Source organism: Metarhizium brunneum, chromosome 5, assembly GCF_013426205.1.
Source record: "Metarhizium brunneum chromosome 5, complete sequence".
NCBI lineage: Eukaryota > Fungi > Ascomycota > Sordariomycetes > Hypocreales > Clavicipitaceae > Metarhizium > Metarhizium brunneum.
Genome location: NC_089426.1, coordinates 2,512,652 through 2,534,236, shown reverse-complemented (window position 1 = coordinate 2,534,236; position 21,585 = coordinate 2,512,652). Strand labels below are relative to the sequence as shown.

Here is a 21,585-nt window from a genome sequence, read left to right as displayed (position 1 = left end):
ACTGAAAAGAAGAGATCTACAACTTAAGTATAGGTTAGGATCAATTTATTCATGCCATCATTCTATGCGGGAGTCAGGACTATGTGAGGCATCTTTGGCATCACTTTTGATGCGGATAGCCCTTACAGCCGAAACAGTACGCATTACCTACCTCAGCAGTATTGGGGAACGAGATGATCTGCCGGATGGTGAGCCATGAAGACAAGGTTTTGCTCACTACCAAGTGATATGTTGGACTCACAATGAATGCGGCGTGAGGTGACCGTCGTGGCAGATTGATGCCGAGGGGAAGGAAGGACCCGAGTGGCCTGCCTGGAAACCAAATGAATGTAATGAAGGTCCCGGGCTCTGGACAGTCGAGGCAGGTGCCACTGTCTTGCTTACTACCCATTTCTTCTATGGCCACTTTTATCCCGAATCACACTTTTTAATTCCGCTTTCCCTCCTCTTGAGCCACTTTCGAGGTTGTTGTCCACGAGTTTCCTTCGATTTCCTGCACTCTATCTGTACAGGACGATAGACAGCACTTGGTATTCCCTGTGCGAGAGACTAGTGCTATATTTTTTCTACATGTCGTCCGTCATGACTCTACAGCATGACAACACATCCTCCTCTCCCCGTTCTTCAAGTGGGATTGAAGAATCACTGAAAGGGACACCAGATACGCGTTTGACAACGATTTCACCAGAAGGAAAAAAAACGCAAATCACTAGCTTCCTTCATGTTCTTCCGTTCTCCAATTCAGCCGCCACATCACCAGTGACCATGGCACCAGGTGACAAGAAGTTCGGTCCTGGCATTGGGCAGGAGAGGGATCCATTTGTGACTCCTCGCCATAGAATCAGCACAAGATTGTCACCGACTGCTTCAACTTTCAATCCTTTCACTAACGTCAACAGTCTCGGCGAAGCTAGTAAATCCAATCCAGTTGCAACCGCACTTAGCACTGAGCTAGGGCTATCCCGGTACCTTCTTATTGCATCAGATACCCATTTGGAGGCTGAAGAAGTCAGTATTTGGTTAGACGTATGTTCAAAGCCCGCTGAAGCCGCCTAGTGCCTCAATTTTAAGCTGATATGACTCGGCGTTAGGACCTCGACTTGCATGGACGGCGGTTTCATGGACAAAGGAGTATTGATACGGAAAACGGAAAAGTCTACGTGCACTTTAGAGACATACGGGACGCTTGCTCCACGCTCGCGACTACTTTGATATCTAGGAAAAGCTGGAAAGCTGAATATTGTGGTTCTCTTGGCGGACATCGGGTAGGAATCTTTTCTCCTGTCCCTCCCTATGCGGATTCCTTGAGGTTAATGTTCTATTTGTAGCAAAATCCTGGCTCGGAAACTGAATCTCCGGCTTTGAACACTGGTCAAATTCTTCTGGTAGCTACCATCTCCCCCAGTATCAGCCTTGATGTTGGTCAGGTATTCGACATTGCACAGAACTTTCTCCATTCGTACGGACGTTTATTTGCCTTCATCAAAATTCCAAATCCGTCAAAAACTCCTTCTTTTAGAGCCATTGCGGAATTTTGCGACATATCTCATGCCACAAAAGTGATAGCCAACTGCGCTCATGTTACCACACCTGAGGTATGCTCCCCTATACTGTTATATAATCTGCAGAAAATACTGATGAACCCAAAGGGAGTGCATCTGGTGATTTCAGCATACGAAACTAACAGTACTTTTGTGTCGCCCCTGAAGCCAACGCAAAATGTAACCGGAGCAAACACACAAAACAATGCTCAGCATCAGCATATGCACATTGGCTCGGCCTCGCGGTCTGTTGTGCCGATAGAAGCGCGAGTGAGCCACCCGTTCACTATGTACCCTTTGATGGTTCAGTCGCCATTTGTTGCAAATGTACCATATATTCTGGATTCTCTCCCGCCGGGAAGTAGTCAAGGCTCTGTATCGCCGATCACTACCCTGGCTCCGTCCTTTCCAGTGCTGGGCCCCTTGTACCATGCACCTCCATCGCCAGCCCTGACTGTTCAAAGCAATTATAGTCCATCAAGGGCAGTGGCCGGGTTTTTTCGATCTGACGGCCGCAGACAAAACGCAGCCAGGGTTACTAGATCCCCATACAATAACTCTACCAACCACCACAATTACGTCGATATCAACCGGATTCGAGATGGCATTGACGTTCGCACTACGGTACGTATGAATACGTTATTTATGACGCGGGGGCTAATGGGCGAAGATAATGCTCCGAAACATTCCCAATAAAGTGGATCAGGCTATGCTGAAGAGGATCATAGACGAGTCTAGTTGGGGCAAGTACGACTTCATGTACTTACGCATTGATTTTGCGAATGACTGCAAGTAAGTTCACATTTGAGTTCTGATGGGTCTTTGCATTTGCATAAATAACATAGTGCTAAAATTGCTTCTTAGTGTTGGCTACGCATTCATTAATTTTGTTGATGTACGTGGGAGCTCTGTAACGAGAAATGCTCATGCTAAACTGAAGCTAGCCATTAGATATTATTGATGTTAGTGCTCAAACGGTGGAGGCAATTGGCGATAGCTAACCCAGAACAAAGTTTGTGGAGGCCAGAGGCAATCAGAGATGGCATGTTTTCCTGCATCGTTAACATGACTATTAGCTAACGTGCCATACACAGGAACTGCTTTAAAAGTGACAAGATTGCAGAGATATCATACGCAAGTTAGTATCTGCCCGTCCTGTCTCCTTCAGAAGCAAAATGCTCACAGATGGTTATGCAGCCATCCAAGGCAAAGACTGCTTAGTCCAAAAGTTCAGGAACAGCTCCGTCATGCTTGAGGCTCCGCATTATCGCCCAAAGGTAATATGAAAATTTCCACACCAGAGCAGGGAGTTCGTATACGACGCTGATTAACCGCAGCTCTACTTTACTTGCAATGGCCCTTGTCCTGAGTTGGCAGGCCAGGAAGAACCATTCCCGGAGCCGGACAACCAATCTAAAATGAAGAGGAGCTGCGAGAATGCAGAGCATGTTGGTAAGTTTGTGGAGAATAGAGTAGGCGATCTATATATGTACCTTACTCATCTATAGGTCTCTTCACGCCTAATGCCGGCCAGCACTATCGCGACGAGCAGCGGCGCAGACGATCTCAGTATGACCGTGGAACTAGGCTTGCCGCCCTCGAGGAATATGACTACGAAGCTGCAATTCAAAATATGTACACCATTACACCACATTGACAATCTGGTGTTGGCAGGTTCCAGTTACAGGACGGATGAATGCTCACTGGGGCTATTGTATCGCCCACTCAATCTCAAATCAAAACACTTGCAAGGATTTGAAAAAATATGCGTTTGCTTGTCATGATATTCGCTCCTTTGTTTTTATAATAATTCATGTAAATAAGTCGAAGTTTTATTGGGAAATCGCTCTCCTCTTTTCACAAAAAGGCAAGCGAAGACAAAACTAGGAAGATGGCGACAAAGCTGGGCGTAATGCACACACCAAAAGCCCATGCTGAACAGAAGCATATCGGGAATAGACATCTTTCATTATTCATTGCCACCTTGTATTATTTTGAGGGATGTCAGATCACAAAATTGATGCTGTCTAGTTGCTTGTGCTTTCTGACTAGATGTAGATCTATTACACTAAGACTACATATTTCTAATTGTACCTTTGCTGTTAAATATTGAGGACTGTGAGATGATCTACTCTTCATCTAATGAGCGAGGGTGTTCCGGTAGTGAGGGCAGAGGCTTTCGAGAGCTGATGTGTGACGTCCCTCCCAGGCGGCGACGAAGAGTATGATTTGACCCAGTCGCAGAATTGGGGTCACTTGATAACGACATTTCGCCTAGCAGATTGGGAGTAGGCGGTGGCGAGAGACGTTGAAACGCAGAACATTCGCTTTTTGGTTCATCTGTGCCCTGGAATGACACTGCTTCAAATGGTAATGCCTCAGCCGAAGTGTCACTACGGGCCTCGCCAGGATAAAGCATTTGTACCTGACATGAAGGATCAGGTGGCTGAAACGATGATTGGCCTTCTCTATGGTGCCTCTTACTCAATTGGTATGAAGATTGTCGCGGTGTTGCTGGAGAAGTTGGTGTTGCACAAGGTGAGTTGGAGGGTTGATCGAGCAACGGCGCTAGAGATGGAAGTGAAACCCCTCTTGAAAATATAATGAGAAAGAGGCATGATAACAGGATTATGGCCTGAATGATAGCCATTCGCTTTTGGAATACCACCTCATCCGCAAGAAGGTTGAGTCTTGAACTAAGGGCCATCATATCTCTCTCTGAACGATCTCTTTGGCTCTCTAAAGCTAGAACCGTAGATTGCCATATTTGGTCGTATTGCTCGCGAACAGTATGGAGCTCGGCCAATACTGTTTTGTTCAATTCATCTAGAAAGTAATTTATTTTTGCATGTTGCCTCTGCTCTCTCGATTGCAATGCTTCCTGGATATGTTTAGATTGATCCTCAACATACTTCATGGAAAGAGTTAGATTCGACTCGACATGCTGGAGTCGTTTTGTGATGGCGTTGAAAAAGCCCTCTTGCATTGTCGGAGACGCAGCTGATGCACCTGTAGTCCCACTGCTTCGTGGTTTACCGTTCTGACCACTCGATGCCGATAACTTAGCTGTTGGGGTTGCGGCATTGTTTTCGCGGTCGATCGTCGTTGTGTTAACATTTAAAGCAGCTCCATTAAGAGCCCCAGTGTGATTGCGCAAGCGGTCATCCTGTGATGTAGGCATGATGGTTGAATAATTTATGGACCCTGTGGCCAAAATGGATTTTGCCTGTGCAATCGATGAATTACCAGAATTCTCTGGAGATGCGGAACGAGCCTGTGATACGTCACTCGAGACCAGATCTGATTCTTGCGATGTCCCAAGGCTAACCGACGACAACTTCGGATCCCTGGTTGGAGGGTTGGCTCCTGCTGAAGATGGTGCTGGGCAGGTAGCGTCCATGTTTGTGAAGATTTCCAGGGCGTAACTCAAGCTCCTGGAACTGGTACCATTCGATGCCATTATGTGTATATTAGTATCTCTCGATGCAGCTGCGTCAGCTACATGATTTTCGTCTTGGTGGGAATCGGCTCCAGCGGATTCATCACCATCAATCAATGCCTCCTCGTCCCGGCCACCCTCGCTATCTTTCCACGAATCGAGCATGCGGGATCCATGAATTCGTAGTAGCGAAACAGGACAATAATATTCATTACCAAAATGGGTTAAGAACTCAATCCTGACATATTTGGCCCAGATTTGTGGATTTTGAACCAAGAAGGGTTGAATATCGCGAGAGTTTCGCGCCTCAAACGTCCCGAGCTCACGCCATTTATCCATCTTGACAGGATATCGGTCGCTTACACTGACGCGAAAATGTCGTACCATGCTTGAAAAGAACTCGAAATTGGCCAAAACGACCGTGTCTACCGAAATGTCGTCGCTAAGCTCGACGATGACATATTTTGAAGCGGCGTCACACTCTAGAAGCATGTAGGTGTCTTTGTTTTCGACCAAGATCGCTCTGGCATTCTTAGCTCCAGGCGAAGTCTTTAATATAGTCGCACCGGCATCAAAAGACGAGTAAGAAAATCGCTCTTTGCAAGTTTTACCCGCATCCTTGCTCAGATGCACAGTAGCTGCTTTTCCTTCCTCATATAGCAACGCATCGGCGGCGGCGGGCTGCTCATCAACACCGTCACCGCGGGTGGATCTGGGAGACGTAAGCTTCTGGTGGTCTCCATTGCCATAATCTTCAAAGTTGAGGGATATTTCACCCTCTTCCCCGAGACCGGCGTGACCGGATTCCGGAGAGTATCTGTCATCAGTGTTGTGCTCGCTCGGTCTTCGAGACCGCAGGTCCTGAGGGTCTTGCCCAGCCCGCCGGAGCATCATTTCCTTCCAGTCCTCGAATGACATAAACGTCGTCGCCGCTGGTTCCGTGGCCTGCACTTCGGTGGCATTATGATCTAATGTCGGCGTCGGAGGCCATGATGGCTGGTTGTCGGTTCCATGATCTGACCCATCGTCTCTTCCATGTTGCGAGCCTGCAGATGCAGTAGACGTAGGAGCTGGACTTCTCCAGGAGATTGTGAGGCATGACTGGGGCAAGGCATGTGTGATGTAGTTGATCGTCCTCGCCTCGCAGACGTCAAGCGTGCTTCGTGGGTCGACAGACAGAGGAACGCTATTAGTGATATTGGCTCCTCGAGGGGTATGGGGCTCATTAATGGCGTTGGCTGTCTTAAAAGTGAGGAGGATGGCTGCGGCTAAGCCTCGAGCGAAAAGCGCGGCGCGTACCATAGTGATGCGTATTTATGAGCGCCGTCCATCATCTGGCGTCCTTCAGCAACTCGGTTGATGTTGAGGAAGATGGTGTGAACCGATCGGCGAGTCGTTGGTAGTGGAACTCAGACATGCAAGCCACTAAATTGACACACAACATAAAGTACATACTAAGTACCAGGGTACTACTTATGTATACCCCTGCGTGACACAACCGGAAATAGCTCCACCCTTTTCCACTTGCACAATATCATGTCGCCTCTAATGTTAGGGTCGGTGCTTATTGTGATTTTGTGTTATTATGCCCCTCCGGGGGACTGGATATCTTTCTAACACTTTTCTAAGTACGCGCCCTTGGTCCACTCTGCAGCGGCTGGTCGGATGCATTAACCGAGTCAGATCCATCCTAGGTTCCTTGCTCTTGATAAAATAATAATAGAGAAGGAGTAGTCACACCAGACTGTCCCTATGCAACAATTGGCGCCTCATGAATAATGAATGGCAGTAAACGTGCCCGTCCAGCTGCCCGTCCAGCTGCTGCATTGATGTGTTGCGTATAAGATAAATTTGCACTAGGTATCTCGACGATAGTCTCAATAAAATAATCTGTTAACAGGAGTAAGTGATAGATGCGTGTAGAGAACAATGTGAAACCTGGGGCTAATGAGACAGTAAGATGTGAATTTGTGACGGACATGCTGAGAAACAATTGGAGGTGGGCAGGGAAATTGGCGGAAGGCGGAAAACAGCAGAGTTGGGTTTTATAGCACCCTCTTATTCATGGCCGTCCTCCAACGACTTGTAATCATTGAGTTGGTCACTCTTACCAATTTCGTGTGGACAGGTAGCGTTATATGCGGTGTGATTCATTCAGGGACCAGAGGTCTCGCACTTGAAGAGTGCTCCTCGCATTCTGACAAAAGCTTTAGAGTTTCAAATTGTTTCTCAGTACCGATAAGGCAACATCATTGTTTCCAACAGTCAGAAGTGAGATAAGTGTGTTCGCCAAAATGAGGGCTGAGAGATCCCTGGAGCCTCCTCCATTTTTACATATATCTAGAGCCATGGCATAATAAGCTGAGCTCAGATAACCGATTCCAAGCAGCTGGAAAAGGCGACCCATATTATAATAACGTTCAGCCAATGCGTAGTCATCGCCGTTAGTATGTTGTCGAGCATAGAGCGACAAAAATGACTGGCCTTGCAAAATCAGATACTGACGATTGCTCGACTGTCTCTTCAACCCGTAGTGCACATAGGCTAGCCCGAGACTAAGATTTATCATGGCATTAGTGGGATCCAGTGAGCGCGCCCGAAGGAAGTAACCTGCGGTAGTCAAAATTAGCCTCATCGTCTGTCCGCACCTCTTCCCTTAAGAATCATGCATACCCAATGAGTAAGAATAACTAGTAGAAGTGAAAAGAATATGACCATAGAGCATCAAAAGGCATATGTCGATGTCCAAACTAGTAAGATCACCTGCCTCTTCGTTCTCCCCCGTGCCTCCCCGGCGCACAGCCGCAGCCTCATGGCTGACATCAATGGCTTTTATTTGGCGCAAAATATACTTTTGCGCTGGTCCTGATGTATACCAAGACGCAGGTGACTGACAAAGCATCGATAGCAAGGAGAACATTCGATAAGAATCGGTGGTTGCCCCATCGCGCATCAAATGCCGCGCAATTGCCACACACCGTTCTTCGTCGTTGGTGTAGATTGCACATACTTGCTCTGGTCAGCGTTGGGTATTCCACTACAGGCTGAACATAACCTTACCGCTCCACGCCACATGAATGATGAATCCGTGCTTTGAAGATTGGAAAACGGTGGAGTCTTTGGCGGCTTGACAAACTTGGTACGCTTCTTGTCGCCGATGAGCAATTGCCAAACCAATAGCATAGTCGAGAAATAAATCCAACCAATCATCGAATGAAATGCCTTGATGGGTTGCAAGACTAGGAATAGCCGATGTGTGGCTAGATTGCTCAGATGGTGGAGCGATTGCTTCAATGGTTATTGTGTTAACATAAATTTACATAAACAAATTAATAGAATGACTGGCTCAAACACATTGTTCGTGTTCGGTCACTTACAACGTGTCAATCTTTGGTACATTTGGGAGAGTTCGGTCTCTGGCTGGTTTGCGCTTGACTTATGCATTAAAACTTTCGACCCAAGAAAGCGCAAATAGTTGTCCCAGCTGTAGAATCGCTTCAGAGACCTGAAGTCATCGACTAGTTCCTTGGAAGATGCCATCCAATCAGGTATCAACTCCTTATGACCTTCTGAAATGCGTTGTTTTAAATCCCGTACAATAGCATACTGTTGAGAAAGTTTGAGGGCACGTATTTGTTCGTCTTCTTGACGTCTGTCAGGGCCGGCGAGCTTTTTTGACCGATGTCTTCTAGGAATGGCTGGCCGCCTGGTTCCATTACCTATCAGATTTGATCTGTCTGCGTTATCACCCCCTTGAAATCGTCTCTGTAAGTCTCGTTGCTTACGGCTGGCGGAGGGTCGGATTCGGACCTTGCCTATGTCAGCATCATTGATGAAATGATCCTGGTCTTGGACTCCACGAAGAGCCAAAGCTTCAGCCGCCAATATCAAAGCTTCCTCATCCTCTCGAACTTTCTCATACATATTTGCGAGTTCAATGCGAGCATCTATGTTGTCTTCGTCGGCATCTAGTGCGGCTAATAGGTACTCCTCAGCCATTGCAGACTCTCCAGTATCCAGGTAGCATCGTCCTAGCTGCAATAAGACCGCAGCGTCAGGGTCCCCAGGCATAGAGCGCAACAGTTCAAAGTACCGGATTGCCCTTGATGCTTGGCCATTTTTGCCCAATTCCACACCCAGGTCGTATATCAAGAACGTAAAGTCGTCAGCAAAAGCTGTGGTGGATGGATCGTCCGGATCCAAGTGATCCAAGTGTTTCTGATACCTTAATTAACAACATTGATAGGAATAAGAAATCATGAAGGGGGTAGTATGCCTACCATGGCCTCTGAATAATCACCGTTCCTAAGTCGATATGTCGCCAGTCGGACGCGGAGGTCTAAAGGCAGGGACTGTCCAAACTGTGTCGAGTTGGTGCCAAGATGAGAGAATTCTGGAACGGATACACGCCGATTGTCTAGTATATCCCATTCTCTGTCGTCATCTCGCCAGTTGTCCCAAAACGTTTCGGCAGAGCGTCCAAGCAGCCATCTTGAAAGTCGTTTCAACTCTGAAATCGCTTCTTGAACTCTCTCCACCTGGGCAAGGAGTCCCACATAGATTCCAACATCGTGCCAGAGCATATCTTGAGCTTCATGCTGCATTTCTCTCATTGCATGGTCAAAATAATGTCGATACGCATTTATGGCGGAAGGCATCAAAGTTGCTGCGTTTTTCGAGTCGATACATGCCTCAGCAAGTTTCCGTATGGTGTCAAGCTCGTATGGACGTCGTTTGAGAACAGTATTATACTCCGTGATGGCAGCAGAGAGATGGCCTTGTCTATGACATACATCAGCTTTACTGAGACGAGCTTCAATATTTGTAGGATCTGCTCTAACAGCTGCCGAATAGCAGAGTCGAGCGGTGTGCAGATTTCCGGGCTCATCATCTTCACCAGTAATGGAATCCAATGCAAACGAGGCGCATCTAAGCCACCCCGATACATCCTTTGGCCGAAGATGAGCTGCATACACCATTGCTGATAAAGCTCTGTCTATTTCACCGCGCTCTCTGAAAATCGAAGCGAGAGCCGTCCAAGCTTGATGTGTTTCCGCGTTGATCCTGATGACCTCGAAGGCAAGGTCCATGGCTTGTTCATAATCGCCACTTAAAAATGCCTGATTAACTTTAGAGAGCCTGGCTGTGATGTCGCCTCTCGGCTTCGCTGCTTTGCGCGGGCCTCGCAGCCCTCTGCCCCTGGATGTACCACGCGATAGTCTGGGAACATCTGATGTTCCTCTCTGCGACGCGAGGAATTCTCTGACGGATTCATCAAACTTCGCGATATCTCCTTGAAGCTCCTCAAGGTCAGAATCTGCGTCTGACACCTCATCGAGGATCCTTGGTCACATTAGTTAGTCAAATAATAGTATTGAGTAGGTTGCTGAGTAAGAAGTCAAATGCTGTAGTTTACCTCAGAGGCGGACTATTCTCCATGGCTTTCGTGGAGTAAAACTTTTTGCGAGTCGTAGATCATGTTTCTACTTCCTTCCCACTTTCCCAACCGATCCCACGACCTCGAGGAAAATGAGTGGTACGGAGTACGGCCCACTAAACAAGCTTGGTTTCTAGCTATTATCAGCTGAACTGTAGGTCCGTTATATACCATAAGAGATGGTCCGTAAGGCCGAGGGCGCATAAAGCCAGTGGCAGCCTAGTTTTGCTGGGGTTGTTGATTGTTTGTTGGCAAGGTATTAATTATCCCATACACGACCAATGTCGTGTATGGATGTACGTATTCGTGCGACACAGTGGGTCTCCGTAAAGCCACGCTTATTAGTCAGCGCAATCTTCAGAAGTTGGAATAGCTCGCGGACATAGTTGTTGTAGGATCTATCAGGACTTGCAGAGGTCCAGCCAGATATAGTTACTATTACTGCCTTCCTATCTACCTAGGTACCTAGGTAGGTTGGTAGGTTAGTACTGATCTCGAGAACCAAAAGATTACATGGATTGATCAGCACTTCACTATTGTCTAGTCTCTAGGTTGCTGATACGAGTACACAAATTCATTCGATGAATGCCCTTTGTATCAGGTGCCTGAAAAGCAAAATCACAACGCCAGTCAATATTGAGCAAGAATAATAACATATATTCACTGTGTGCCATCGCCCTTGCGCGGGAAAATAATGCCAATTCTAGTTCGTTTATTGGATAGATTTGCAATTATAACCATATTTATCATGTCACAACTTGCCAGTAAGCAGCATTGATCTAAGAATTTGCATTCTCATAGCCTGCCTTCGGCTTTTGCTTCTGCATTTTGCGTCAGATCACCGCAGTCGTTCAGTCATCACTGGGGGATGAAATACATACCTTTAACTTGCTCAAAGACCTTGAGCATCTTTCTTCGTGCACCTAGTGCATTGACGCCTCGTTCCTCTAGCGCCTTATCATCGAGTTCAATCAATTCTGTCCATTTCATGTCTCTTAGGTTTTCTGTGTATTTATGCAAACGAAGGCTACGGAGCCAACTTGGAATGTCCTGCAGTAGCGTCGGATCGGCCGGATCTTCTGGTGCCTTGGAACTACCTCGTCGACCTCTAGGTGAACGACCCCGTACTATATCGGAATGATCTGACAAGTAGCCTTCGTGACCGGTCATACCTAGCTGACCTAAACTTACGGCTGGGATACCAGTGCCCAACAGGCCAGACGAGCCATCGTAGGCGCTCAAAAAACCGTTGTGTTGTGGTGAAGTAAAATGCGGCACAGGTCCCAACGTCTGATGCATCGCTAAACCAGGAGAGCTAGGGCGGGATCTTTGCCCTCCAAGCCCGATACTCTGTTGCGCTTGCATGGCCAGCACTTGCTCGGGGCTCAAAACCTGACCGTGCTCATTGATCATCACTACATTGGTACCCGGCAGGTTTACAGCCTGGCTGGAAGGTGACACCTGAGCGTGGGCGCTACCGGGCGCATCGTTAGATCTGGCACGGCGGTATTTGCGTACGTCATCCAAGGCAATACGATTGTTGACGGTTGAGAGTGCAGCAAGTTTCATAACAGTGGCATTTGCCATCATGTCGGCTTGCTTGCCACCGGTAGTAGCCGCATTGAACGTCGGCGCCATTGGAGTATTCACCATGGATGCCCAATTTCCGCTACCCGACTGATATGGGGATAATAAAGGCAGATCAGAGGGATTCTTCTCGGGAGCATTAAGTGTGGTGCTTTGTATAGTAGAACCACCGGCCATCTGTGGCCGTGGGGACCTAAGGCCCCCCGAAGGCGGTGGCTGCACAAACTGGCCCATTGGCACCTGTGATGTATTTCCTTTGGCAGTTGACGGCTCATTTACAGCGCCGGCACCCCATGGGGAAGCTGGGTTCAGCGCGCTAGCATCACGGGCTTCTTGTCCACCCGAGATCGACACGCGGGTATCGATGGCGGCGGAGTTGCGATTCGAGGATGGAGGATTTCCGGTTTGCTGTGTGAATTTTGCTTTCTCTGTTGCTATCGCTGCCGCAGCGTCAGGAAACATAGCATTAATGGTCGAGGGGTCAAGGCCGGAGTTTCGCTTAGCGGAAGCTATAGTTGAGTTTCGGGAAAAGGAGTTGCGGGCCGAATCAACATTTAACTTGTTCATAGCATCGCTGAGGCGATTGGACATTGGGTCTGCAATCATTAGAGACCGAGGCCAGATTTCCGGAGGTTGGCAAAGCGGCAGCGTACCTTTGTCAAAATTTGCAGGAGACAAGACACCTGACATAGGGTGGTTTTTCCCCATCTGTTGAAGAACCTGAATGAAGAAACGAATCTGTACTTGAGTGGTTTGTTGTAAGAGAGCGTACAAGGCGGCAGTCCGCTCCGCCTCGCTCAAGACCCGAAACCACTGCTCTATAGCACTCAACTCATCCTTGAAGTCCTGGTCTAAAGTTGCAGCGGCCATTTCTTCCAAAGTTGTTTCATATTGGTCAATATCGGCAATCCATTGCTGTGCGATTTTATCTTGAGAGTCGTTTTCCGCGTTCCCTTGGCCATGCCCTTGCTGAGCCTGGCCGTAGAAATCGGAGGAAGGCCGAATACGACTAACAGAAGATGAACCTGTGAGGACAGTCATGTCGGCAGAGGCTCGAAGGGAGCTTCCTGAGCCAATTGCCCTGGCCGATGGTGGGCGTAGCGTCGAGGTACTATTCGCCTCTGGGGTACTATTTCGATTTCCAATGATGTTATTACCAGACATGTTGAGAACTATTGGGTCGTCGAGTATAAGCCTTGAAGATGGAACGAGCCGGCGTGAATATCAGGCTTGGATCAGGGTCGGGGAGAGAAGCTTGCGTAGACTCCTGCAGTGACCGGCTGACCTCAAAGGAGTTTAGACAAGAAAGAACGAGCAGGCTACTGCATGTTCCAGCAGAAGAAACACAGGTCGAGCTAAAGATCTGTTACTTTCATTTCTTCAAGAGGATGCCCAGGGACGGTTGAGTTGATCAGAAGGGCAAACCCTTTTGTTTGTGTTGGGCCAGGACGAACGATCAGTGCAAGTGTCTGAAAGATACTTACCACAAAGAACAGAAAGGGCGTGCCCACAGGTGATTAATGAAATACACGTTGTGTCCGTCTGCTTCCAGGCAGGCAAAGTGAAAGAAGTGATAGATTCTGCCGCGTGGCGTGCGGACCAGAGCCCTGTTGGTGATGCTGTAGCAGGAAAAGGAAGTGCTGGCATGAAGCACTCTGGTCAGTCGTCTGGTTGAGGTGGGTTCCAAGTCCTGCTCTGATGCACAATAAACCCTGGATGGGGGCTCAAGCGCCTTAGGTAATGAAAGGCACATGTACAGGCAGAGGGGCTGGGCGCCAGAGGCCTGAACAACGAGGGACCCGAAATCTGGGGCCTCAACAGGAGTTGATTGGCTGGACCGCGATACTTTCCAAGCTTCATTGACAAGACGAATACATACATACGCTGTGTATCTGCCAGGGACGAACGACCATAATATGAATATATCTAGCGGAAAAGCACCGATGATTTCATATCTATTGGCATATTTATGGACCATCAGTACATGTCCGAGTTAATATTCTACCTCGCCTTTCTGAGTATATATTTAGCATGTTCAAAGTTCAACCATTGTCTGTTTCAGCCTCCATGTCACGACAGTGCTGACCTCCCATGTGGCAACCATCTAAAAAAGCATTCGTCTCCTCCCTACAAAGATATAGACTGTGCATGCATTGATGCACACTTATTTAGTTTCGTACGTATATGGATTGATGGGGTCAGAATCGCCAAAGCTTAGCAGACAATTGTAATGCGATAGAAAGGGCCGCCTAACGCTCCCCCCGTGCTGCTGCGACTACGAAGCATGCAAAATATAGAGAAGGGACAGGATGAGAGGTTGAAGAAACGCAGAGCAGGCAGCAAGCGTGCAGTAGGACCCACTATAGGCTCGTTTTGCTCATCGCGACACAATTACTGGCGACAACTTATTTTGAGGGGGGGGTCATTGCGTCCGATTGTATTCGCAGATTCATGCCCGAGACTTTACTGGGATACTGGCCGTTGGAGCAACTTGACTTATTTAATGAGTGACTGGTTGAGGCTCCGGACACGTTTGTAAGTTCAGCCGAGAGGACCGCTAACCGCCTACACTACAAAAGTGTAACAGGATCGCTGAGGCTTCTAGACCCAATACATTGAGGCTTAGATTCGCGTGTCATGCATAACCACCAAGTGACACCGGCGAGACGAAATCACCTTCCCGGACAACATGAGTGAAAACAAACGTAGCTGCATGGCGTCCTCGAGGACCTGCAATGGTAGTTTTATTTGTTTATCGACTACGTCCTCTGATATGGACAATAGGCATGAGCAGTAGCATTTCCATTCGATGTCTGTATCAACTGCCGCTTGACCTCTCGGGGCAATCCAGCACGTTCGCGTTCAGTAACCACAACAACCCAGCCGTGATCATATATCCTCACACAACTTCTCGCTTGCCCTCCTTCGCCTCTTTCTGTTCCGTTGGTCAGTTTCGAATTGTAGATTCGTTATATCGGGAAGTATTGCATACCAATGCTTTAGCGGTACCGTGGAGAGCATGGCGGTGGTTTCGTCGAAACTTGGGGTCTGTGCCCTTCAGCGAGGGGTACCTCGAAGTCTTGGGCTTCTTGATGCTGTCAATCCGTCAGTATTTTGCAATCACATTTTTGTCGAGATTTGGCGAACCCGTTGCGGTGGGCCTTGCGCCACTGATTGTGCTGCGAGGAATTCTTTGACTCTATCCACCTAGTATCAGTAAATCGTATACCAAGGACAAAAACTGTCGCATTACTTACTCGCCATGGCTGCTTCCCAGATGTCTGATGTCAAGGATGACTTCGTGATAGTTCCAAATCAGGTTGCGAAAAAAAAGTGTGTGATGCTCCAAGCCCTAGACGACTTGCTGGTGACCCACTTCGCTGACATAATGGAAACCTGGACATGGGCTCCACCTCCATGTTACGAAGTTGGGTGGCGGTTCACTGTCGTGTTAACAGGACAAGTCGACTGGTCTTCCAATATTTTCACCTAAATCTGTTTCCTTTTGCATCCTTGGAGCCGGATTGTGCAGAGGCGCCTACCCAGATAGATATTCGGTAGGTAGTAATTGTGTTCTCAAGTTCCTGTTAATAGAGAAACAAGATCTTCATCATCGGTAGCTTGTGATTTGAATATTCCGAATTGCGAGACACTGCACGCAACTCTCCGCGCTATTTTAGCCTTGTATTGCTTCGCAATGCACAATCCACTATGCGTTCAAAGATGATTCTCGACGACAACAGCAACTACACTTTGATTGCCAATAATAATATCTACCCTTAAATTTCGTATCATATCGTGGAATGCAAAGACATCTCAGACAAAAATTCTAACTAAACATGTACAAATGCGCTGAGAAAATACCCAGTGATTCGATAAACCAGATTGTTTTTTGACTAAACAGTCGTCTCTCCCACATCTGTTACGACGTTGCAAGTGGCTTCGAAACATTAAGAGAAGTGTGCTGCGCCGCCAAGGATGCAATATCCGAAGCCTTGCGTAGCTGAGTTGATCGAAGAGATTGCAAGTATCGCAGGAATAAGACGAATAAGAGCTCCACCCTGTTTTCCTAGTTAGTTCCATGTTTCATTGCAATGGTTGAATGTCGAATTTGTGTCGTCCACGTACCTCTCCTTCGTCATCATCAGAATACCCTGAACGAGAAAGCCTTTGAAAATCTGAGGTCCAATACCTTTGAAAAGTGAAAGAGGTCCTTCGTTTTCAATGATAAACTGCATAACTTCGATGAAGCTCTTGAACGGCTTGCCTTTCCTCGTCGGTGGAGGCTTTGATTGCAGACCAACTTTGGCGACGATCAGAGGCTGGGTGGCGATGGTTGCCAACGCCTTGGACAGAGCTCCCAGAACTAAAGAGTATCGGCTGGTTAGCACTGTGCAGATGCGGAGCGGACAAATCATTTGGCTACCTACGGAATGCCTCCCACGGCCGTAAAGTGGATTTGCCGTCGAAGAAAACGGTCCTGAGTCGTTCGTATGCTCCGTATGTGATGGCAGGGTTGACAACGAGCACCAAGCTGGCCTTGAGCCCACGCCATAATCCGGACACGCCGTCTGGCCCTTCAATAACTTCTCGAGCTGTGGCCAAGAGACCCTTACGCTCATCAGCTCGCGCCGTTTGCTGGCGCGTTGTTACTACAGCCACAGGAATTGTGAAGAGTTGCGCGAGAGCACCGGCAACAGCCCCGAGAGCGAGCTCTACAGCCATCGACGGCGGTGGACCAGGAGTCTTGTTTGTTTTAACATACAAGGTCCTGGCAACGGTATACCAATAGAAGTATGCAAAGTTTGTTGATGCGACACCGATAAGGGAACCATTTATGCCAGCATACAAGCCCTGAATTCCGTCGTCTGCCATGATTCGCGAAATTGCATCCCAAGTTGATGTGTAATGCGGACTGTCCGAGTCGAACGAGGTCTTGTCTTGGCGAACTTGCACTTGAAGCCTGGTCTTAACACTATCTCAACAATTTGGAATTAGCAACATTATCCCTGTTGCCAGCAGGCAGCACGCTGCAATTGAGCAGGCATACATATCCAGAGGGTATACCAAGGCGTTGGCGAGGACAGCTCCCGTAGCTCCTGCCGACGCGCGGGCCCAGGCCGAAATCTCGGGTTTCGACTGCGCTCCCATGGCGAGATTGCGCTGGAAGGGAAAAACGTTGACGTTGACTGGGTCGTGTCGTTCGGTTAATCTTGAACAAGTTGACGACTGGGTGCTCAGGTAGTTAGTAAATCTGGCACTTTGCGCACTGCGACGAAGTCGGTGATACTGCAACCGGGATAGCAGAGCATACCAAGAGACTGGCACCCGAGCGAAGTCGGGATCGTTATTATTGTGCAGTGAGGAATTGGTCGAGAAAAACCATTGACGGCACTACCCGGACGGAGTGGATGGAGTGACACGTCTATGCCGGGATGATATCTTGTTCTTAGCCGTTTCGCCGGCCGACGGATGAGGCGGTTTCTTTGGACCTCGGTCTTGCGGCTTTAAGCCCGTGCCAGGTGAAGCGCATCGGCACTAAACCGGATGGCCCACAAGTGCATGGTGCGGAACCTCGGTTCAATGTTCTCACGTAGCCTAGAGGCTAGCGCTGCCTATTAATTAGTTACTTGGGATGCAGTTTGGTGCTTACGATGGAGTTGGTTACTGACCTTGAGCCTCTGGGACCACTCAGGTCTGCGCAAACACTATTCTGTGGTGTGCAAGAAGCTTAGGCGGGATACAAGCATGCTTCAAGTGAAATTGCTAGCCAGGTGCCCTGCCGAGAAACGTGGCACAGTCTTTTATGCGTGTCTGATCAAGCGCACCAGACTCTAGATAAAAAGCCGTGCCTTGATAGCTGCACATGTGCCAACTGCCAGCATTGCCCTCCCAACATCCGCTACCAATAACCGAGCTAGGTCTGGTCAGACCAGGAAGATTTTGGAGGAAACCACCCGCAACACTTCACATACTATACCTACTTAGACTTAAGTATGTAAGTACCTAGGTAAGTAGGTAGGTATGTCTGCCCTGTAGATACACCAGGCACCACTGAGCAGTCCCGTGCCTCCCAACGATGACTACGTACTACTAACATGCTAGTTGATTGTCGCCTCGAATTTGCAGTAAAACTCATGTCAGGATATTTTAAAGTTTGGCATATCAGGATCATCACATTCTTACGGCGCATTGCTAATCAAGATACACGCAACACTGTAACACTTCGATGCGGCAAGTTCCTCCATCAGGTGCACTTGCGCTGAAGCAATGAGCCAGCTCCACTGATGACATCTTGCGAGCTTGAATTTGCCCCACTTACATCTGCCCCGCCATCACCGTCATTTTGCTGGTGACATGAAGCTTTGTTTCTGCACCGCTTGACCTACGCTAGCTCAAGTCCTATGCTTCAATATTTGACAAAGTGGCTAGGCTTCCAGTCTTGGAGCTTGTAGTTTTTCACTCTACCCGAGGAGCCTTTGAAGCCAAGGAACCGCGTCAGTATTCTACCCGCGCAATGGTAAACTGATGTAAGAAACATTGGCTCGGCATGGAGAGGAGAGCGCAGGTAAGTAGTTGCTCAGTTGAAAGCACGCCTCAACTAGAAGCCCGTTCCAGGATGGCATGTCATGCTTTTTTCGTGCGTTACCACACCAAACCAAGTCGGAGAAGACTAACTTGTTCAATCACATGGACAGGCCGCAGAATCTCTAGCGACTGGAGGAGCAGGCAAAGATGCGCTGAACAATGCCATCAAAGCGGCTGAGTTATACATGAGAGCCGCAGGAGAGGCTGCTAGCAAGACGGACACCGTTCGTTTTCGACGAAAGTGCCAGGAGATGATTACATATGCTGAAAGGCTCAAGGCTACTCTGGGTGGAGTGGCAAAGCCTGAAGAATTGCCTGCCATGCGGCCATCGCTGTCCGAACCAAGGTCGGCATCCATTTTGCGACTAGGTTCAAAGCTCCATGGAAATGACTTTCCCATTTGGCAAGAGGGACCCGGGATGGACGAGTTTGAACTTTTGCCAGGCCAGTATCCATTTACGTGAGTTCACCTCTGTTGCTACAACACGATATACCGTAACTGCTTGACTGACTACCATCCTTGGTTTTAGAGATGATACGGATTTCTGTTTATCAGCAAATCAAAGCGACAACTTTGCGGCGTGGGTGAGGCCACAAAGGTTATTTAATTTGATTCAACAAACTGATAGAGCGGCTTGTGAAGATGCTATGATGCAGGTTTCTAACCACAGCGATTTGATGCAAGACGTCACGACGGACTGCTCTGTAGTGGCTAGTCTCTCGGCGGCCTTTAATGTACTGACGGGGAAGCACGCGGTAAGAATGTCATCGAAGGTTGAAGCTACCATGCTTGCTGATGTGCTGTGCTAATCATAAAACTTCACCTTTGCTGGCGATAGGTGCTTTCTTCAATTCTGCATCCTTACGATCTTGCAAACGATAAACCGAGACTATCCCCTTCAGGAAAGTATGTGATGAAGCTGAACTTCAACGGGTGTGCCCGCAAAGTCGTAGTTGACGACAGATTACCCTCATCCCGAACAGGCCGGGCATTATTCGTGGTCGACAGGCAGAACCCATATCTCCTGTGGCCAGCTCTGCTTGAGAAAGCATATCTCAAAGTCAGAGGCGGCTACGATTTCCCAGGAAGTAATTCAGGCACAGATTTATGGGTTCTCATAGGGTGGATCCCGGAGCAACTCTTTCTACAAAGGTGACCCTGATGATCCTGTTAACGCAAACTAATCGGTAACTTACTACGTGAATACGTTTACTAATTCTTGAAAAGAGAGGACATCGACCTCGAGAACATCTGGGAGCGAATACAAGCCGCTCACAAGTCGGGAGACGTGGTGATAACTCTGGGGACTGGTCGGGTATCAGCCGAGGAGGAGGAGGTAATGGGCTTGATCGGGGAACATGACTATGCCGTCGAGAACCTTGACACCTCTGGCTCCAGTCGGCGACTATTGATTAAAAATCCTTGGTGTGACGCCCCATCTATGACAGCGCTGGGGTGGCTAGGCTCTGCATCTTCCACTCTCATCAAGTCGCCTAACACCGGCCTATCAACAGAAAGGCTGGCACATGATCCAAATTCTAGTAGCAGGCTGTGGGTGGCTTTCGAGGATGTTGCGCAGCACTTTGAATCCATGTATCTCAACTGGAACCCAGCATTATTTGCCTATCGCAAGGACCACCACTTTTCATGGGAACTCCCCGCCAAGGTATACAGCGCATCGTTGTCCAGAAACCCCCAATTTTCCGTCACCTCACCGAGTGCTGGTACCATTTGGATCCTTGTCAGTCGCCACTTCGTCGATGCTGAGCTGGATATCGCTCGTGAGAGGCGAGACTCGATGGCTGCTGCGGCCCGCCGACTCGGTTTCATGAGCATATCAGTCTTCGAGAATGGTGGGCAAAAGCTTCAAATTTGTGGCGGCGAAATTTACCGGGGTCCGTACGTCGACTCGCATCAAACGCTAGCCCGCCTCGATACAAGACCTGGACAGCCGTACACAATCGTGGTTGATCAACACGAGCTCCCTTTGCCTCGTTATAATTTTACAATGTCTCTATTTTCGCACAGCCCGCTTGAGGTGAAAGAGGCTTTAGAGAGCATGTCACAGTTCACAGAGCAGCTTGGAGCCTGGACGAGGAGAACCGCCGGTGGCAATGCATCATGTGGAACCTTCTTTCAAAATCCTCAGTATAGACTCTCCGTTGAAAGTCCAAGTCCGGTTTCTATCCTCCTCTGCGCCGATGCCAGCGACATTCACGTTCATGTGGATCTTATATGGGCGCAGGGCCGTCGGGTAACAGCTGTGAGGGTAAAAGATTTGGTAGCTTCCTCCGGGGAATATCGTCGTGGGTGTGCTGTGGCAGATATTGCGATGCTCGAGCCAGGAGTTTATACTCTTGTGTGTTCTACTTTTGAGGCGGCCCAGCTGGGCAACTTTTCTGTGCGAGTCTCGTCAATGGTACCGACCACTATTGCTCCTGTACCGGCGGACGGTGCGGGTAGGCTCCTGACGAAGTTACCACATGTTCACTTAGCGGAAGGAGATGAGCGATTTCGTATACCAGTTGACGTGTCTTGGTTAACCAGCGCAAGCGTGTCTCTACACAGTAGTGCTACGTCACAACTTGGTAGCAAGATGCAGCCACCATCGTCCCAGGTGGTTCGTGTGTCAGTCGTTCACGGCTGGGGACCAGAACAAGTCACAATAGCAGTCTCTGGTGACAACGAATTCCAAGATCCCGGGAGTACGGTACGCACCCCCCAGTTTGACATGGAGCCTAAGCGCATACGAAAAGACGGGCTGTGGATACTAATCGAAAGTATGGGGTCCCATGGCGCAGCGCTGGCAATCGATGGAGAGATTCTTAGTGACTCGCCTGTACGGATTGGCAGCTGGGAATCAGTGTGAATGGTGCTGTTCAGTTGAATAGACTGGCGCATTCTCACATGCCGTGGCGTATATACCATAAAAGATGTAGCTGAAGGGAAATCCGTTTTGTAAATCCTCTAACCGTCCCACGGCACTGTAACC

General features: G+C 48.5%; 7 protein-coding genes across 7 annotated transcripts; 2 read left to right on the top strand and 5 right to left on the bottom strand.

The window, feature by feature from the left end:
- Positions 1 to 765: 765 nt before the first annotated feature.
- On the top strand, positions 766 to 3,198 carry mei2 (Meiosis protein mei2; the record flags this gene model as incomplete). The annotated part of the gene is made up of 12 exons (XM_066131330.1): positions 766 to 1,026; positions 1,092 to 1,265; positions 1,329 to 1,595; positions 1,650 to 2,165; positions 2,212 to 2,333; positions 2,406 to 2,436; positions 2,486 to 2,503; positions 2,555 to 2,583; positions 2,636 to 2,679; positions 2,739 to 2,818; positions 2,879 to 2,993; positions 3,050 to 3,198. 12 exons carry the CDS (start codon positions 766 to 768, stop codon positions 3,196 to 3,198), a joined length of 1,806 nt encoding a protein of 601 aa, XP_065987461.1.
- Positions 3,199 to 3,669: 471 nt separating this feature from the next.
- Positions 3,670 to 6,282, bottom strand: G6M90_00g088490 (uncharacterized protein; the record flags this gene model as incomplete). The annotated part of the gene is made up of 1 exon (XM_014686779.1): positions 3,670 to 6,282. The coding sequence occupies one exon, from the start codon at positions 6,280 to 6,282 to the stop codon at positions 3,670 to 3,672; it is 2,613 nt and encodes an 870-aa protein (XP_014542265.1).
- Positions 6,283 to 7,189: 907 nt separating this feature from the next.
- On the bottom strand, positions 7,190 to 10,419 carry sfc4 (Transcription factor tau subunit sfc4; the record flags this gene model as incomplete). The annotated part of the gene is made up of 6 exons (XM_014686780.1): positions 7,190 to 7,590; positions 7,654 to 7,989; positions 8,041 to 8,268; positions 8,358 to 9,198; positions 9,261 to 10,323; positions 10,397 to 10,419. 6 exons carry the CDS (start codon positions 10,417 to 10,419, stop codon positions 7,190 to 7,192), a joined length of 2,892 nt encoding a protein of 963 aa, XP_014542266.1.
- Positions 10,420 to 11,212: 793 nt separating this feature from the next.
- VTS1 lies at positions 11,213 to 13,168 on the bottom strand (the record flags this gene model as incomplete). The annotated part of the gene is made up of 3 exons (XM_014686781.1): positions 11,213 to 11,238; positions 11,299 to 12,600; positions 12,658 to 13,168. The coding sequence occupies 3 exons, from the start codon at positions 13,166 to 13,168 to the stop codon at positions 11,213 to 11,215; spliced, it is 1,839 nt and encodes a 612-aa protein (XP_014542267.1).
- A 1,735-nt stretch (positions 13,169 to 14,903) lies between these two features.
- On the bottom strand, positions 14,904 to 15,268 carry RPL29 (60S ribosomal protein L29; the record flags this gene model as incomplete). The annotated part of the gene is made up of 4 exons (XM_066131329.1): positions 14,904 to 14,939; positions 14,997 to 15,099; positions 15,152 to 15,203; positions 15,262 to 15,268. 4 exons carry the CDS (start codon positions 15,266 to 15,268, stop codon positions 14,904 to 14,906), a joined length of 198 nt encoding a protein of 65 aa, XP_065987501.1.
- A 658-nt stretch (positions 15,269 to 15,926) lies between these two features.
- Positions 15,927 to 17,155, bottom strand: ANT1 (Peroxisomal adenine nucleotide transporter 1; the record flags this gene model as incomplete). The annotated part of the gene is made up of 4 exons (XM_014686782.1): positions 15,927 to 16,065; positions 16,133 to 16,370; positions 16,435 to 16,979; positions 17,055 to 17,155. 4 exons carry the CDS (start codon positions 17,153 to 17,155, stop codon positions 15,927 to 15,929), a joined length of 1,023 nt encoding a protein of 340 aa, XP_014542268.1.
- Positions 17,156 to 18,554: 1,399 nt separating this feature from the next.
- cpr-8 (Calpain-like protease palB/cpr-8) lies at positions 18,555 to 21,462 on the top strand (the record flags this gene model as incomplete). The annotated part of the gene is made up of 5 exons (XM_014686783.1): positions 18,555 to 18,572; positions 18,703 to 19,052; positions 19,123 to 19,348; positions 19,432 to 19,745; positions 19,821 to 21,462. 5 exons carry the CDS (start codon positions 18,555 to 18,557, stop codon positions 21,460 to 21,462), a joined length of 2,550 nt encoding a protein of 849 aa, XP_014542269.1.
- Positions 21,463 to 21,585: the final 123 nt, after the last annotated feature.